The sequence below is a fragment of the Ovis canadensis genome, chromosome 2 (genome assembly GCF_042477335.2).
Source record: "Ovis canadensis isolate MfBH-ARS-UI-01 breed Bighorn chromosome 2, ARS-UI_OviCan_v2, whole genome shotgun sequence".
NCBI classification, from domain to species: Eukaryota; Metazoa; Chordata; class Mammalia; order Artiodactyla; family Bovidae; genus Ovis; species Ovis canadensis.
The window spans coordinates 48,138,124-48,158,213 of NC_091246.1; the positions used below are offsets into that span (position 1 = coordinate 48,138,124).

At 38.2% G+C, this 20,090-nt stretch overlaps 1 protein-coding gene across 4 annotated transcripts in view; it reads right to left on the reverse strand.

The window, feature by feature from the left end:
• INVS (inversin) overlaps positions 1-20,090 on the reverse strand; it is a 138,708-nt gene that overhangs the window by 53,662 nt on the left and 64,956 nt on the right. For 3 of the 4 annotated variants that reach the window (XM_069576059.1, XM_069576056.1, XM_069576057.1), the window contains 5 exons: positions 18,844-19,017; positions 15,507-15,674; positions 10,597-10,777; positions 8,180-8,289; positions 5,601-5,772 (listed from right to left, as the gene is read on the reverse strand). In XM_069576059.1, the coding sequence (XP_069432160.1) occupies positions 5,601-5,772; positions 8,180-8,289; positions 10,597-10,777; positions 15,507-15,674; positions 18,844-19,017 (805 nt within the window). Of the gene's footprint in view, positions 1-5,600; positions 5,773-8,179; positions 8,290-9,286; positions 9,390-10,596; positions 10,778-15,506; positions 15,675-18,843; positions 19,018-20,090 lie in introns of those variants that run through there. The other variant, XM_069576060.1, reaches the window with a different exon arrangement.

Below are 20,090 nucleotides of genomic sequence, written 5' to 3' on the forward strand. Positions count from 1 at the left end.
GGTCTCGCCTCTGGTAAGGGGTGGAAAGAGCAGTTTTGACTACGTGTGAGTTTCACATCACACTGATCCCTGCCTGTTATTCTCCTCTAGTACTTATGTCATCACTCTTTAGATTACTCTTTAAATTCTATTTAAGTCATTATTCTCTAAATTCTTCTCAATGTTTCAGGGTATCTGTCTAGAGATTCAGGCCAGTTCTATCTAAGAATTACGGCTCTATACTGTCTAGGACAATGTTTTTTTCATAAAATGTGATCCATGGACCAAACCTGGGGTGCCTATAAAATGCAGATTCCTGGGGATTTGTTGAGATGCCACTATGGGCTGGGTACACAATATAATGCTGGGAATTCAGTAGGGAACAAAATAGCTAAGGCTACATTTTCATAGAAGAAGCAAAGCAGAACAAAACAAAAACAATGAATTAATAACATTTAAGTGTTAGATGATGATAGATGGTATAGTTAAAGAAGTAAAAACTATTTTGATATGTGAAGAGACCTGGGGATTACTTTTGATTGGTGGTCAGGGAAAGCCCTGTCAAGGTGCTGACATTTAAGCTGAGACTAAATCATAAAAAAAGAGGCAAAGCAGAGCTCTCAAGGGAGACTAGTCCAGGCAAAAAGAATAACGAGAACAAGGACAGGGATGAACGTATGTGTTTAAGGAAGGCAAAGAAGCTGCAGTATATGAGTGAGAGTGCAGTAAGCCAGAAAGGCAGAAAAGGCTAGATCATAAATGGCCATCAGGTCAGAGTGATGGAAGACACCGAAGGGCTTTACGTGGGTGAGTGATGTTTATGTTCAAAACGAATCACACGAGCCATTTTGAGAATACATTCAAGCAAATTAGAATGTAGGCATGGAGACCAGTTAACACTAGTACAGTAGACTGGGTGAAAATAGTGGTGCCTTGAACTAGGGTGACAGGAATGGAGATGGAGAGAAGCATAAAAAATTTAGAATGTTTTAGATGTGGAATCAACAGGACTTATCAACAGGAATTGATATAGGATCTCTGTTTAATCTGGGAATATCTCTAGTAATTGTTATGCATACAAGACTTTGAAAAGCCTGACCTAAATGCCTGAAAGGTAGATTAGCCTAGACAAGATGGGTGCGAGAGCCTTCAAGTATCTGAAACATGCCGTGTGGAAGACAACAGAGAAAGCAACACTCAGTCTGAAAAACAATGGCTTAGTATAAAGCAGCACATCCTAATAGAGTGAGATTAAGATGGAAGTAATGGGTGAATTCCCTGGTGGTTGAGTGGTTAAGACTCTGCACTTTCACTGCCAAGGGCCCAGCCAGGTCCCATCCTTGGTTGGGGAGTTAAGATCATAAAAACCACATGGCACAGCCAAAATAAAAGACCAAAGTTTTGGTAATGGGTTATCTGTATTGGAGGTTGTTCAACTGGAGGTTGAAAGACAGTGAGGAGATGTCTTTGGTGAAAAAAATGTTGGTGAGAATGTTATAAGGCAGATTAAGGCACATGATACATCTGTGATAGTTCAGTGATTTTCACATTTAAAACCATAAGAATGTTAGTTTTTCCCTCCCAAATGAAATTTTATAAAACATCCAACATATAAAATAGTTAAGAGGTGAGTGTTTCTGGTTAAAGTAGGGGTAGGGGTTACCCATTCAAGCACCCACTCCCTCAGCAGCACTTTAGCTAACTCTATGGGAAGGTACTGGTCTGAAGAACACAGCTTAGAAAATCCTGGACTAGATGTAATTTTAAGGTACTTTTTAACTCTGAAATTCTATAATTGTATAATGTGGCATCAATTGTGTAATGTGGCATCAACAGATACTCTTCAGATAAATACCAATGTCAAGTGTATTTTTTTTTAAAGACAAAATTTCAATTGAGTAAAAGATAGAATTAAAGATCTTGTTAAAGGAAATTTCCCATTTCTGATTATTTTCATTTTTTTTAAAACAATTTTAGACTACAATCATTGTTCCTTCTTTGAAAAAACACATTTACGTAGGAACTTTAAAAATTCTTTCCAATAACTTTATGTTATGGAGAATTTCAAATGTTATTCAAATGTAAAGGCACATCTTCTTTATCAACTCATTGGTCAATGGACATTTAGATTGTTTCCATGTATGACTATTGTGAATAGTGCTGCTATGAACACAGGGGTGCATGTATCTTTTTGGAAGACTACAAAAAAAGATAAATAAAGCCAAGAGTCTCTGGGTGAATACTGTCGTCACCCAGATTCAACAGTGCTCTTGTTGGCTAATCTTGTTTCATTTACCTGCTATCCGTTCTCCCACTTGTGATTGTTTTGAAGAAAAGGCTAAAGTCACATCCTTTTGTTTGTGAATATTTTAGTTGCTTAGTTATTTTAGTGAATCTTTAGTTCTTTTAGTATGGCTGAAAGATGAGGGTTCTTTTTTAAAACACAGTCACTGTGTCAATCAGAGTATCTCTCAGATGCTTCAACAGAGAAAATTAAATATGAAGGACTGCCAGCCTTGCACTGAAGAGCTAAAAAAGCAAAAAGGAAACACTAAGGTATCACAGAGGCTAGCAATTCTAAGACTGAGGGAACAAAAAGAGGAGGATAGAATTATTACAACTTTAAAGGCCTAGAGGAGGCACTCTGCAAAGCTGAGACTCAGACCTCTGAGGAGGGGCTTTGCTTGGCAGGTCCTGTAAGTGCTGGAAAAACCACAAAGTGAATTAACTGTTGCCACTGGAACAAGGGATCAGTGCTCTGCTGAGTAAGACTGACTAGGATACGCTGACAGGAACTAGAAACAAATACAAGAATAGGAAGCAAACAGGAAGCTGTAATCCCAAACTCCTCTTCTGGGTTTCCAGTCTCCCTGTACTGCCCACTGTGGGCTGACTCCCCTGCTGGCAAAGAGCAAATGTGGTTTGCAGAACCCCAGCCCCAGCAATGCAAAGAAAATACAGGCTCATTTTCATATCTAAAAGATGTTAACACAAGTTTTGTAATATCAGATACACCCAGAGAGTGTTCACATTTTCCTGATATCTTTGTATTTTGTTTTATAGTTGATTTATTTGATCCAAATAATACTTATAGATTGCTATTGATAAGAACTCACTTTTAATTAAGGAAAAACAACCCTCTAAAGGGATGAGTGCAATTGTGCGGTAGTTTGAGCATTCTTTAGCATTGCCTTTCTTTGGGATTGGAATAAAAATTGACCTTTTCCAGTCCTGTGGCCATTGCTGAGTTTTCCAAATCTGCTGGCATATTGAACGCAGCACTTTCACAGCATCATCTTTCAGGATTTGAAACAGCTCAACTGGAATTCCACCACCTCCACTAGCTTTGTTCGTAGTGATGCTTTCTAAGGCCCACTTGACTTCACACTCCAGGATGTCTGGCTTTAGGTAAAAAAGTTGGCTTAAAGCTCATTATTCAGAAAACTAAGATCATGGCATCTGGTCCCATCACTTCATGGGAAATAGATGGAGAAACAGTGGAAACAGTGTCAGACTTTACTTTTTTGGGCTCCAAAATCACTGCAGATGGTGACTGCAGCCACGAAATTAAAAGACGCTTACTCCTTGGAAGGAAAGTTATGACTAACCTAGAGAGCATATTAAAAAGCAGCGACATTACTTTGCCAACAAAGGTTCGTCTAGTCAAGGCTATGGTTTTTCCAGTGGTCATGTATGGATGTGAGAGTTGGAGTGTGAAGAAAGCTGAGTGCCGAAGAACTGATGGTTTTGAACTGTGGTGTTGGAGAAGACTCTTGAGAGTCCCTTGGATTGCAAGGAGATCCAACCAGTCCATTCTAAAGGAGATCAATCCTGAGTGTTCTTTGGAAGGACTGATGCTGAAGCTGAAACTCCAATACTTTGGTCACCTCATGCAAAGAGTTGACTCATTGGAAAAGACTCTGATGCTGGGAGGGATTGGGGGGCAGGAGGAGAAGGGGACGACAGAGGATGAGATGGCTAGATGGCATCACCGACTCAATGGACATGGGTTTGAGTGAACTCCAGGAGCTGGTGATGGACAGGGAGGCCTGGTGTGCTGCAATTCATGCGGTCACCAAGAGTCGGAGATGACTGAGCGACTGAACTGACTGAACTGAAAGGGATGATGGAGAGGAACTCACTGGCATAGAAATGTCAGAAAGATATGTATCACTGATGTATAATAAAATATCCTTAAGAGAAAGAGCCCAGGGAATGAATGAATTTGAAAATTTAGGTCTCAACCCCAACTAAGATGTACATCAGAAAGACAACCTTAACTGAGAATGCAAGTATCCTAGCCCATACTTTATTAAAATACATGAAAAGTTAAACAAAGAGCGATGCCAGTGATAAAGACTGCATAACCATAAAAGTCTGATAAAAAATTAAATACTCAGATCATTTATAAACTCAATGCCTATGTGTCTGTATAATATACTCCTTAAGAAGCTTAAGGTCTATGGTGAAACACTGATAAACAAATACTTTTACAAGTTGAAGTCTTTATCAAAATTGATATTACCTAAAAACTTTTTAAAAAATCAGAAGGTGAGATGTTCTAGGTATAAGGAGGGAGATATTAGGTATAGCAACCACATACCCCTCTGTCCCCCAAGTGCTATATGAACAGTTTTGGTGATCAAGAAAGATAGAAAGATCTTATCCAGGATGACAGGTAGGTGCAAATGGCTCTAGAATGTTTTCATGTGTAAGAAAACATAACATTGAGAAGCTTGCAGCTGAGGTTTTGTTCCATTCAGTGTTTCTGTGCTGTGATTTTTCTTTCTGACTTGTAATTTGTATATACAAGTGTCCTTTGTTATCCATGGCGGATTGGTTCCAGGAGCCTCTATAGATACTAAAATCTGAAGATGCTTAAGACTCTTTTATGAGATGGTGCAGTACAAGTCAGCCTTCCAAAGCCACAGATGCAAAACCCTTGGATATGGAGGGCTGACTGCAGTACACAAGGAAGAGCTGTGTCACCCAAGGTAACAATGGGTGTTACAAAAACAAGTACTTCTCTTAGTAATCAACACATTGTTCGAGGGCTCTCTTCTTAGAAAAAGAGATTAAAGGAAGCATATAGGAAGAGCTTTCAAAGCTTTGAAGCTTCTAGAGTCATGGGAGGTTAATGGGAGAAATGGGAGATTCAGGAGAACAGCAGTAATGCTGTTCAAAACTGAGAAAACAGCATATTAAATGAGACTGGCGAGAACACACATAGATGTGTGCATTCTTTAAAATATAATTCTAAATTTTTGAAAATGTAGTTAACAACTGCTAAGTATACATAGTTTTTAAAGTTCAGGTTTATGCTTTTTTATGCAAAGATATACAATCAGAAGAGTTCCTGCAATTACGTCTAAGGAGCAACAAGGCTTGTAAATCAATGTCAAAATTTACTTGATAATAACATAGGGTAATTTTAGCTGTAATACTTGGAAAAATAAAGCTGTTGGAGTGATATCCTGGCAACCTAAACTTAAAAAGTAAAGATCAATGTCAAATAATAGTAGATTAGGAACAATGGTTTCAACTTGCTATTTTGCAAGTATTATAGCACCATCTATACCCTGAAGCCTGAATGAAAGCTGAATATGTCTGCCAGTTCTTACCTGTACCTCCATATTTATCTGCCATATTAATGTCAATGTCAGATTTTAAGCTCAGCATAGTCCTAAGGACGTCATCACTGCCTTTCCCAGCAGCCCACATAAAGGATGTTCTTCCTTCAAGGTCTGAATCATCTTTTACTGATGGATGTTTTAAAAACACTTTAACTGTTTCCTGTAAGAAAACATTAAAAAATTTGAGACATGAGAGTGGCATTTTCTATGGCAATAAAACCAGTGTTATACGTGACTTCCACTAAGAAGCAAAGTATTTTTTGGTCTACTTTTGAATCAAATGAAATTATCTTTTTATGAATAATAAAATTATGAATTTTTATGAATTATGAATTTTTATGAATAATAAAATTATGATTTCCATTGAAAATAACAATCTGCTGTCCTTATGTATTGGTTTTAGTTTTCACAGCATTTTAAAATATAACTTAATTCCCCCATTCAATATTCTTATAATTGAGAATGATTATTCTCAATTAAATTTAAAACTTTAACTGCAGAGAAGAAACTATGTACTTTGTTACTATTTTTTTTAATAGTTAATGGATTTATCAAATGATGAGTGGTGGCTACTGAGAAGTGCAGTGTTCAATTCACCTAACAAATATTATTCAGTAATTCCTGCATTCTAAGTCCTTCCTCTATAGAATCACACAAAAATGAAGACCCTTAATAATTCTTATAGTGTTTGACAATTTTAATGGCAGTTAATATTCATAGCTACTTCCCTGGTGGCTCAGTGGTAAAGAATCCACCTGCCAATGCAGGAGATGTGGGTTCGATCTCTGGCTCAGGAAAATCCCCTGGAGAAGGAAATGGCAACCCACTCCAGTATTCTTACCTGGGAAATCCCATGGATAGAGGTGCCTGGCAGGCTACAGTCCATGGGGTTGAAAAGAGATAGGCATGACTTAGCGACTAAATAACAACAATATTCACAGCACTTAAAATTGCATCTTTCCTCAAAACTCAGATGCTTACAAACTTATAGGAAGATCATAGGCACATTTGCTTGGATGGAAATAAAATAGTTTCAGAAAAAACAATTTCTGGAGGCTGTGAATTGGCTAGAGATGCATAAAATGTTGATGTTCAATACTTTAGAGCAAGAAAAAATGTAAGGGTTCATCTATTCCAGCTCCTCATTTTACAGATGAGATTTAGGCTCAAGGCCACATAAATACTGGTAGCAAACACACAAGTAGAATCCAGGGTTAAGTTACCACACTCTTTCTACTGCAACACACACTGCTTTCTAGTCTTAAAACTAGTTGTTGAGCTACTGCAGTATTATAGCTTAGCTCCCAGGAGCTAATGTAGGTGCTTATTAAGTAGACTTGAATAAAGAAATAGTTTTTTTTAAAATGTTGGTGATTTGGGGGGTTTCTTTTAACAATTTGCAAACATTTCTTTTGTTCAGTATGTTTTCTAAGTGATGAATACTTACAAGGGTTTTATGGGGTTTTGATGTTGGTGGTAGTATTTTTAAAAAAGGGAATTACAACCTCTTGCAAGTTAATAGAGTCTAAAGGAGATCAAGAGACTTGAAACTGAGCTTAGACTTTGCATAATCATTAAAAAACTATTTCTGTAATTGGCAAATTATCTACAGCAAGTGTTTCTTTCTATAATGTTCTAGTATTCTTTCTTACTTTCATTAGCACAGCTACTTAACTACTAGTTTCTGTACATAGTTAAATTCGGAATCCAAGAGCTGGGTTCTAGACAAGGCTTCCCCAATGGCTCAGTGGTAAAGAGGCCACTTGCCAATGCATGAGACATGGATTCGATCCCTGATCTGGGAAGATCCCACGTGCCACGGAGCAACTAAGCCCATGCACCACAGGTACTGAGCATGTGCTCCCGAGCCTGTTAGCTGCAACTACTGACCCTACATGCCACAGCGACTGAAGCCTGCATGCCCCAGGGCCTGTGCTCTGCAACAAGAGGAGCCACGGCAAAGAAAAGCTCACATACCACAGTTAGAGAGTAGCCCCCACTTGCTCCAACTAGAGGAAAGCCCACACACACAGCAATGAAGACAGAGCACAGCCAAAAATAAATAAATAAACTATAAAAACACTAAAGTATATTAAAAAGAAACATTGTGGCAAATCATTTAATCTCTTGGAATCTTGGTTTCTTCATCTCTAAATAGGGATAACATGTCTTTACATAGGCCTGCGTTGAACTCTGGATTGAATTATGATTTCCATAGATTGACTATAGGGGGCCAACTGAATTTCTTATCTTTTCATAATAAGAATGAACCCCACCTCAAAACTTAGTATTTTTCTGAGATCTTGGGAGATAATAGAAGATAAAGGTTTACCAAAACTGTAGGTGGTAAGTAGAATAGATTTTTAGGAGTGCCAGGAAGAAGAACTATAGCTATATTTGCTATGGGTACCAGAGAGAAAGAAATGTGGGAAATTAAGGTATTTTAGCAATCTGAGTATTCCGTGTACTATTCAATGGTGCATTAGGGGAGGTGAGGAAGATGGAATTATACTGTGCTGATGATAACATTCTAATTTAAAAGGAGATAACTATCATGGTTTACTTACAGCAAAGTTACTCTGAGCTGCATAGTGCAAGGGTGTTGCTCCTTGGCTGTCAGATGGAATGGTTCCAGACTTATTTCTTTCTAAAAGGAGATGGACAATCTGTGCATGGCCTGAAAGCAGACACAAGGTAGTTATCACACAAAAGGACTGATTCATTTATGGTCTGTTTCAAGGAAAGGGAAAAGAAAAATCACTAGTCCATAAACCAGCACTCCCAAGGGTTTCAGAAGAATGGTCCCTGGTGCTGCCTCTTCTAACTTCTTACCAAAATACTATGATTAGGCAGCACAAAGGCAAAAACGTAAATACTAAAAACTCAATGCTTTGATCAACAAGGAAATGACTAATTATAATTGCCAGACTGAGAAAAAACTGTATATGGTACCAGCTTACTGCATCCCTTGGTTCATCTTATAAAACTGCCCATCAAGAGGGAGGGAAGGTGTCAGAAGGCAGGCCCTCTCTGTCCCTCATCTCCAGGTTCTACTGCACAACCAATCAGAACTGTATGGCTGTTCTCGTCTGCTATTCAGGCGGACCAGCTATAACACAGTCTCTTGTGACCTCTGGGCCTTCTGTCTATCACTTTGTACTTCCTTCCCCCAATATTTGAACACCTAGGCAGTAACTTCAAACCCCAGAAGTGGGCAGGAATAGTGAGGTGCTGGTAGAGAAGAGTGCTCTGCAGTCCATTTTGGAGGATGTGGAGGAGGTCTCCCCAAGTGAAGGACTGTAGAAAAGATCAAAGAATGAACAGACCTGCCAACAGTATATTTAGGAAACCTCAATTTCATACATGCTATTGCTTCAGTGTACAGGGAATGAGGCAATGACGCAGAAGCCACATTAGCAGAGCAAGAATACACTGCATGAACGCCAAGCAGAAAAACAGGAATTTGCATGGGAGTTGTGCTCCTCTGCCTGCTCCTCAGCTGTGGTTTGAGATCGAGTGCTCCATTACACAAATGGGCAAAAGTAGGGTCAAGGGCAATTTATGCCACACACTCAATCTAAATACTTCTCATCTTGTTTGAGAGATAAGGAGAAAAATTAGAAACACTCTTAAGACGGGGGAAAGGAACACCATCAGAAAGAACAAGAGCATACCTCAGAAAATGATCTAGAGAAGGATCCGGAAGAAAATTTCAGGCAACAGTTTGGCATCCTTGACTTTTACAGAAAGATGGCCTCTATGAAGTGAAACAGTATCCTAAGAAGAAGACAATCTAAAATGAAAGGGTAATGGGAGGAGGTAAAAATATAAAAAGCTGAGAAAAAAAGAAATATGGATGATAGAAGGAAATAAAAACATAGCCTAAAATATAATCTATAAGAGGCAGAAAGAAAGCAGAATTCATGAAAATTCAGTTTAGTGCCATGCAGACAAATTTGCAAAAATGCAGAGGAAAAGGAATGAAACTAAACACTGAAATGAAGACTGAATAATAATTATAAATCTGACTATAAAACCAAATGCAAATGTAAGAATAATTTAAAAAAGAGATAACATGTAATTTAAAAACTAAGTCCTACAAAGTACCTACAAAATAATCTTTTTATAATCATTAATATTAATAATAACTGTCAGATCATATTAACAAACACCCAAAGAGTATAAGTGAAAGTATGTCAAATTCCTCATTTTAAATAGATGGGAATCAGTAAATGCAGTTTTGCTCTTGACTCAGGCTTAGGCTCAAGAAAGCTTTTAATAAATTTAAAAGTAACTACTAGTAAAACCTAGAAACCCTCCTGAAACATTAGGAAATTCAAAACCAGACAGCTACAATGTAATCCATACACCACAAGGCAGAAAACAAAGAAATCAGGAAAAACTCCAAATTAAGGGGAAAAAAAAACTAATCCTCAAAGATCAGAATAACAGAAAAAAGATCAAATTGTACAATTTGTAACAATGACTGTCAGTGGGCAAAACTCCTTCACTTAAAGGGAAAGACTCTCAGATTGCCAAAATTCAGACAGATACACAGATATAATCTCCCATATAAAAAAGTGATCCCCAAAAATGCTAAGTAAAAGGTACATCAGGAAATATGAAGAAGAAAATCAAACATAGTATTAGCTGAAACATAAAATTAAAGCCCTTCTCCAAAAAAAGCAAAGGCATTGAAATGTGAAGATTATTTTATATTTACATTTGTTAACAAATGCACATTGGTTTTATAATAACAATTTTAAGACATGTTGTTGAAATTAACATATAACATAGAATACATTTATATTGTTAAAATTTAAGCATACAACAGAGGAATTTAGGTACAAAGTACTACATATCAATTAAAAATTAAACCAATTAAATAGGAGGTGGGAGCTGATAGTGGGGAGAAGCCACGGAAAATTTTCTGTACTCAAGCAGTTCCTCCTACTGTTGGTCCTTGGTTTCATATTCAACCCACCTAGCAAAGCTGCCCAGTGAAGTGGCGTTCGAAATAAGTTATCGTAAGATGTTATATTGCAGCTTTCGTATGAGGTCAAGACATCAACCACTGTCACATTCCCATCAGCAACTGCAAAGTGAAGAGGTGTTCGACCCTCGTAGTCTTGCCAGTTCAGTAAAGACTCTGTTGGAGCAGCATCCTATTTTTAAGGAAACAGAGACTTCAGACATACATAGAATCCTCAAAAAAGCCACATTTGATATAAGTATTAACTGAGCAATTTTTGAAACCTATATATTCTCTCAGCAGAAGTGATAAAATTAAAAAAAGTACACAGTCTAAATCTTAAAATATTTAATTTCATATTTAACTATAAAAAGTACAGAAAAATAAATGTACTTGTACTATCTAGATTAAATAGGAATCAACACTTTCCCTAATGTGCTTTTTTAATCTGTTATGGATTCTGCTAAAGCCATATGTTTTGTATTTTTGCTTCATATATATATATATATCCATAAACAATAGATAAATTTTGTATGTGTTTTCAATATTTATACTTATGCATTATGCCATGTATATCCTTGAATTTTTTCTTTCAAAATTATATTTTTAAATTTTTTTAATTCAACACAATACATTTGGGTATCTGTAATGATACTAATCTCTTTGTTAAACCACAATTTAGTTATCCATTCTCTTGAAAGTCACTCAGTCATGCCTAACTCTTTGCAACCCCATGGACTGTAGCCCACCGGGCTCCTCTGTTCATGGAGATTCTCCAGGCCAGATTACTGGATTGGGTAGCCTTTCCTTTCTCTAGGGATCTTCCTAACCCAGGGATGGAACCCAGGTCTCCCACATTGCAGGTGGATTCTTTACCATCTGAGCCACCAGGGAAGCCCTTACTGAAGGATATTTAGGTTACTTACACTGTTTTCCACTATTAACAAAAATGCTGCAATGCATTTTTTACATTGCACTTCCTTTACATATCTCCTTGTGGCATATATGTGAGATTTTTCTCTAGCCCAGATACTTTGAAGGGAAACTGCTGGGTTAAAAGATATCTGCATCTTCAGTTAGGTATTGTCAAACTGCTCTCCAAATGGCTGTACTAATTAACACATCCATGACGATGTGTAAAAGCTTTTATTTCCCCACATGCTGGCACAAATTAACCACTTGATATTATTAAACTTAAAACATTTTTCCCCTTGTAGGTATGAAAAGCATTTCACTGATGCTTTAAACTGTATTCCTTTTATGAATGAGGTTGAAACATTTTTATCACATGGATATTAGATTTTTGGTTTAAACTGACAGTTCACAACATTTCTTTGTTTTTCTTCTGGATCTTTGTAGAGATATGATGCAGTGCTTAGGTCCTCCTTCCCGACTCCACCGCTGCTGAAAGTGCTAGCAGCAGGCGATCTTCTCCTGCCAGCTTTCTGGAACTGCTTTAGCTGAAGAGAGTTCCTCGCCCACCTCAGGTCCCTTCTCAGATTAGGTCACACCCAAAGTCAAGCCCTCCTGTCCCAATTTAAGAACTCTTTGAAGGGCCTTTCCAGGTTTAGAGCTCTCTATCCAGTCAGCCTATTTTATAAAAGAAGAGTATAAAAGGTATTATAAAACACTTCAAAAAAGAAGTAGAATATTACCACGGTGGCATTGTAGGACCTTCAGCCTCCCAAGGACTTAAATGCACTTATAAAGGAGGGGGAAAAAAAAGCCAAATTTGTAAGGAAGATATTATAAGTGCGAATCACCCTCCATAGACCTCAGATTTTGAAATTAACACATAGAGAATATAAAATAACTAATGATAAAACACATAAGAAAATAAAAAATGGGGACTTCCTCAGCAGTCCAGTGGTTAAGAATCTGTGCTTCCAATGCAGGGGGGATGGGTTTGATTATTGGTGGGGGAACTAAGATTCCACAAACCACATAGCACAGTTAAAAAGGCTTAAAGTAAGCAAGGGAAAAAGCTCTCAAAATGATCAGGCAGATCTGAAAAAGAACTGAGGAGAACTTTTAGAAGTGAAACCACAATCACCAAGATTGAAGACTAAACAAATAGTGTAAACAAGACTGGATGCAGCTGAAGAAAGACTTGGTAAACTGGAAGGCAGATCTGATGTAATTACCCAGAATGTAGCAGAATGGGACAAGATGATAGAAATGTAAAAGAAAAGTTAACAGACATAGAAAGTAAGATGCAAAGGTCTAAAATATGCATTATTGGAGACCCCATAGGCAGGCATAGAGAGAAAGAAAGAGAAGCAATACTGAGATAATGGCTATATATTTTCCAGAACTGAGATGCGATAATCAGAATGTATACTAAACATGAAAAAAAAAAAAGGCATACTAGACACACTGTAGTAATACTGTATAGAAAAATTTTAAAAACCACCTGGAGAGAAAAGATAATCTATAAAGGGATTACAATTAGACAAATAACAGACTGTTTAAGAGGAACAATGAAAGGCAGAAAGCAGAAAATAACAGTCTGTACTAGTTTGCATTCCCACCAACAGTGTAGGAGGGTTCCCTTTTCTCCACACCCTCTCCAGCATTTATTGCTTGCAGATTTTTGGATCGCAGCCATTCTGACTGGTGTGAAGTGGTACCTCATTGTGGTTTTGATTTGCATTTCTCTAATAATGAGTGATGTTGAGCATCTTTTCATGTGTTTGTTAGCCATCCGTATGTCTTCTTTGGAGAAATGTCTATTTAGTTCTTTGGCCCATTTTTTGATAGGGTCGTTTATTTTTCTGGAGTTGAGCTGCAGCAGTTGCTTGTATATTTTTGAGATTAGTTGTTTGTCAGTTGCTTCATTTGCTATTATTTTCTACACTGTTGGTGGGAATGCAAACTAGTACAGCCACTATGGAGAACAGTGTGGAGATTCCTTAAAAAATTGCAAATAGAACTACCTTATGACCCAGCAATCCCACTGCTGGGCATACACACCGAGGAAACCAGAATTGAAAGAGACACATGTACCCCAATGTTCATCGCAGCACTGTTTATAATAGCCAGGACATGGAAACAACCTAGATGTCCATCAGCAGATGAATGGATAAGAAAGCTGTGGTACATATACACAATGGAGTATTACTCAGCTGTTAAAAAGAATTCATTTGAATCAGTTCTGATGAGATGGATGAAACTGGAGCCGATTATACAGAGTGAAGTAAGCCAGAAAGAAAAACACCAATACAGTATACTAACACATATATATGGAATTTAGGAAGATGGCAATGACGACCCTGTATGCAAGACAGGGAAAGAGACACAGATGTGTATAACGGACTTTTGGACTCAGAGGGAGAGGGAGAGGGTGGGATGATTTGGGAGAATGACATTCTAACATGTATACTATCATGTGAATTGAATCGCCAGTATATGTCTGACGCAGGATGCAGCATGCTTGGGGCTGGTGCATGGGGATGACCCAGAAAGATGTTCTGGGGAGGGAGGTGGGAGGGGGGTTCATGTTTGGGAATGCATGTAAGAATTAAAGATTTTAAAATTTAAAAAATAAAAAACTAAAAATAAAAAAAAAAATTAAAAAAAAAAATAACAGTCTGAAAGAGCTGATAAAAGTAACTACCTAGAATTGTGTATACAGAAAAACTACGTATTCAAGAGCATTGTAGAAACACAGACATTCTTAACAGTTGAATTAATCAGGGAGTTAACTACCAGACATCTATACTAATGAGAGTGCTAAGAATTGTATTTCAAGGAAAAAGGTAGTAACTCTGGAAGGAAAACTGGAGATCCAAGGAGAAATGCACGGCAGAGGAATCAGGTAACAAACAAGTAGAAATAAGTTAATCATTGTATAAATAAAACAATAACATCTTCAAAAGTCTGATTTCTGTGTTATAAGCAAATAGGACCAAACATTAGACTACCACAGCATGTAAGTGGTAATTTTGGAAGAAATGATTAAAAAAACCTCAAAGAATCTGATAAACATTTGAAATTCATAAGTATAGAAAGTTGGTTAGATATATAATTAATGGCCAAAAGTATCAACTGCATTTCTATACACCTGCAACAACCAGTTAAATTCATACCCTAAATAGGGTTTTTAAAAAAGGTTCAAAGCAGCACTGTTGTAAATAGCAAAAAACTGGAAACAGTTTCAAATGTCTGTCAATAACAGAATGAAAAATGTGTGTCATTTAATCTTCAAAAAATGGAATACTAGTCAGCATATAGCAGTAAAAAGTAACATATTACAGCTACACACAGCAACACAGATTAAAACCACCAACTTAACACTGAGCAAGAGAAAAGGATGTCTCAGAATACATACAGTATGATTCTATGAATATAAAATGCAAAAATGTTAAAAATGAAACAGTACATTGTTTAGGAATGCAAACATATGTGGCAAAACTATAATGAAAACCCGTGGAATAATAAGCACAAAATTGAGGGTAGTGGCTGCCTCTGAGAAAGGAGATAAAAGAATGCTACTTGGAGGTACCCAGGGAACTTAAACAGTGATTTACTTGGCTCCTCCACTCAGTGATGAGTACATAAGTTTCCTTATTCCTTATATCTTAAATGTATTTATTCACTTACATCTACTTACTATTTGATAAGAACAAGTATAAAACAAAGTCAGGGACGATAAACAGGAACTCAGAAAAGTAGCCGATGCGGGACAGAAATGAGCATGGCATAGGGAGAGAGAATGCCGCTGGAAGCAGGCATGCAGGAAATTTCTGTGTGGTCTTAAATCACAGTATTAAAATGCTCTATTTCTTGCTGATGAACTCACACGTTTTTTGTTGTACTCTTTTGTGTCATAATTTGCTAGTGTGCTGTAAAATGCTTTTGCATACAGTGGATAATTCATAACATAATTTCTCTTGGGGGGTAAGGCCATCCATTATACCCACCAGAATGCATCGCACTGTGTGAACAGCACTTGGATCTTTGTGGTTGGCTGCCCAGTGAAGTGGGATCTTGCCTTCGACATCAGGAATTCCAATGTTAGAATCGTGCTTGATGAGCAGCTTCACATGCTCAGGGTTATTGTAGTAGGCACTCCAATGCAGAGCTGTTTGCTGCAAAATGAAGAGATTCTCAAAATGACATTGACAACAGAACAGCAACAACACAACAAACTTTTCCCACACTCTTACTGCATGGCAGCTACTGCTGTACGACTTCTGCATATTTCCTCTCCTGTAGTCTCTATCAGGACAACTCTGGGAGATGAGCACTCTTGAATTTGCACGTGACTGATGAGGAAACTGAGCGTGAGGAGGATAAGCAATCTGCTAAATGGCATAAACGTAGTAAAGGACTTTTACTCCGATCGAGTGATTAATGGGTCTTTGTGGACTGAACAAATTGCTTTTTTCAGTGAAATATTTATTTTCTGGCTGTAGTACATGGCTTGAAGAATCATAGTTCCCAAACCCAGAAAACCCGTGCTCTCAGCAGTGAACATGAAGAGTCTCAACCACTGGATGCCCAGGGAAATCTCAGTGAACTATTAGCACTACAAATGCTGTGCGTTAGGAATAACATCAATTTACAGTAGTTGTAAAATTAAAAACTTGATCTCAGAACTTCAGGTTATATGAGTGACTACTCAACAAAATTTAAAAATCACATTAAGAATACTATGGGAGTGAAAAGGTTATTGAGCATCAACCCAGGGACTTAATTATAACAGCTTTAATTTCATGAGTGTCTGGGAGTTTGCAAGACTCTATAATTAAGTGCCTGATGAAAAGGAAGAGGATGACTGCCTTTGTCTAACTAAAGACCACATTTTTTTCCTGTAAAGAATAATCAGAATGTTGATCAAAACAATGACCAATGTATACAACATGGTCAATAAAGCAGAAATAGATGTTTTTCTGGAACTCTCTTGCTTTTTCCATGATCCAGCGGATGTTGGCAATTTGATCTCTGGTTCCTCTGCCTTTTCTAAAACCAGCTTGAACACCTGGAAGTTCACGGTTCACATATTGCTGAAGCCTGGCTTGGAGAATTTTGAGCATTACTTGACTGAGTGGATCACAATAAACTGTGGAAAATTCTGAAAGAGATGGGAATACCAGACCACCTAACCTGCCTCTTGAGAAATCTGTATGCAGGCCAGGAAGCAACAGTTAGAACTGGACATGGTACAACAGACTGGTTCCAAATAGGAAAAGCAGTACGTCAAGGCTGTATATTGTCACCCTGCTTATTTAACTTCTATGCAGACTACATCATGAGAAACGCTGGACTGGAAGAAACACAAGCTGGAATCAAGATTGCCAGGAGAAATATCAATAACCTCAGATATGCAGATGACACCACCCTTATGGCAGAAAGTGAAGAGGAACTAAAAAGCCTCTTGATGAAAGTGAAAGTGGAGAGTGAAAAAGTTGGCTTAAAGCTCAACATTCAGAAAACGAAGATCATGGCACCCGGTCCCATCACTTCATGGGAAATAGATGGGGAAACAGTGGAAACAGTGTCAGACTTTACTTTTGGGGGCTCCAAAATCACTGCAGATGGTGACTGCAGCCATGAAATTAAAAGACGCTTACTCCTTGGAAGAAAAGTTGTGACCAACCTAGATAGTATATTCAAAAGCAGAGACATTACTTTGCCAACTAAGGTCTGTCTAGTCAAGGCCATGGTTTTTCCAGTGGTCATGTATGGATGTGAGAGTTGGACTGTGAAGAAGGCTGAGAGCCAAAGAATTGATGCTTTTGAACTCTGGTGTTGGAGAAGACTCTTGAGGGTCCCTTGGACTGCAAGGAGATCCAACCAGTCCATTCTAAAGGAGATCAACCCTGGGATTTCCTTGGAAGGAATGATGCTAAAGCTGAAGCTCCAGTACTTTGGCCACCTCATGTGAAGAGTTGACTCATTGGAAAAGACTCTGATGCTGGGAGGGATTGGAGGCAGGAGGGGAAGGGGACGACCGAGGATGAGATGGCTGGATGGCATCACCGACTTGATGTACGTGAGTCTGAGTGAACTCCAGGAGCTAGTGATGGACAGGGAGGCCTGTCGTGCTGTGATTCATGGGGTCGCAAAGAGTCTGACACGACTGAGCGACTGAACTGAACTGAACTGAAACAACATGTTCAAATTCAAGAGCATGGAAGATAATGAATCCCAATAACAATGTCAGAGCAAATATTACAATGAAAATGAAATTAATAATAATTTTACAGCTAGTATTTATTGAGAGAATACTATGCACTGGGCATTGCGCTAAACACTTGATATATATTATCTCATTTTATCTTCAACAACCCTGTTTATCCCCTTTTCACATACGAGAAAATTGAAGTATAGCGAGGTTAAGTAAGTTGATGCACACAGAACAATTAGTGGCTTCTACACTGGAAATGGCTATGGTTTTTCCAGTGGTCATGTATGGGGTGTGAGAGTTGGACTGTGAAGAAAGCTGAGTGCTGAAGAACTGATGCTTTTGAACAGTGGTGTTGGAGAAGACTCTTGAGAGTCGCTTGGACTGCAAGGAGATCCAACCAGTCCATTCTGAAGGAGATCAGTCCTGGGTGTTCATTGGAAGGACTGATGCTGAAGCTGAAACTCCAATACTTTGGCCACCTCATGCGAAGAGCTGACTCATTGGAAAAGACTCTGATGCTGGGAGGGATTGGGGGCAGGAGGAGAAGGGGACGACAGAGGATGAGATGGCTGGATGGCATCACCGACTCGATGGACGTGAGTTTGAGTGAACTCCGGGAGTTGGTGATGGATAAGGAGGCCTGGCGTGCTGCGATTCATGGGGTCACAAAGAGTTGGACACGACTGAGCAACTGAACTGAACTGACACTGAAACCCAAGAAGTATGTCAAAGCCCAGGACATTAAAGCAGTTATGCACTAAGTACATTATTTGGGGGCATTTGGTCACCACAAATCTCATAGCAAATTGCAACTATCATGACTAGCAGTCAAATAATGAGTTAGACAGGCCTGGGTTCACATTCTAGTCCTGGCACTTGGATCTTTCGTAGAATTTTAATCTTCTTGAGCTTTGGTTTCCCCATATGTGAGAAGATGATACTACCCACTACACTACAGTTGCTGGCAGGACACAGTTTAAATGAAATCCTTTACTGGGGCATATGGAGATTTGGAATTGTTCTGCCATGTATGAGTGGTAATTGAGCCTTCTTCCTTAAGGCGTCACATCATAAAATAAAGTGTTTGCTTTCTGTTCTACTTGTCTTCCATTCTGATAGTCTGTTACCTTGTTTTTATCCTGTGTATCCACTTCTCCTGGTGCCATAAACTTCAGCAGAAGTGCCAAACATTTAGGGCTCTTGTGCCGAGTAGTCAAGTGTAAAGGAGTCATTTCTTCCAGATCCTTCTGCATCCAGTTTGCTCTGCGTGTAAGTAAGAGTTTCATGAAACGATAATTTCCCTAAATGAAAAATAAGAGACAGTAAGAAGAAATTTAGTTTGGAGCCAAAAATTTTTTTTTTAATTTTAAAATGCTTTAAGCATTTTAATTATTCTGCTGGAGTAATAACATTCAGATAAATTAATAAAAGGAAAAATACTTAAAATTCTACTATACTATCCGTTGTTTTATTTTGTTCATGTTTTTTCCCAACTGTTTTCTACATACCTATAGTTTCCTTAGGAGTTGGTCAATATTTCATTGTGTTAAGGCAAGATATTTTATTTAATCATTCTATTATTGTTTATAACTTTTTGAATAGAAAATGCTCTAATGTATATGATTTTTCACTTAGGTTTTTTTTTTTTTTTCCATAGAATAAATTACCAGGAACAAAATTACTGGGTCAAAGGAGTTTGTGCATTTTATGGTTTTTGGTGTATCTTGCAAATTGCTATCTAGTAGCAACAATGTCAGAGAAGGCACTGGCACCCAACTCCAGTACTCTTGCCTGGAAAATCCCGTGGACAGAGGAGCCTGGTAGGCTGGAGTTCATGGGGTTGTGAAGAGCAGGACACGACTGAGTGAATTTACTTTCACTTTTCACTTTCATGCATTGGAGAAGGAAATGGCAACCCACTCCAGTGTTCCTGCCTGGAGAATACCAGGGACGGCAGAGCCCAGTGGGCTGCCATCTATGGGGTCACAGAGAGTCGGACACGACTGAAGCGACTTAGCAGCAGCAACAATGTATGAATGTATTAGTTTCAGCACAATCTGACCAACACAGCATATATTATTTATATTCAAAGTATAATAACTTTGTGAAGTAAACAGATTTTTAACCCCAATTTAGAGGTGACAGAAGTGAGATTCAAAGGGGTTAAATATTTTTTCCATAGCAGCTGGTTAATAAGAAGGTGGTTAGTGTTCTTGAAGAGAGCTATTTATAGTTACAACTAAGGTATAAGGAACTTCCTCACAGCTCAGGTTCCAGACTCGTATGGCCACATAAACACCAACCCAGAAGTCACTGAGGGCCACCCAGTGCAGGCAGTGCTGTCCACATCGGTTAAACCTTCCAATCTGGCACA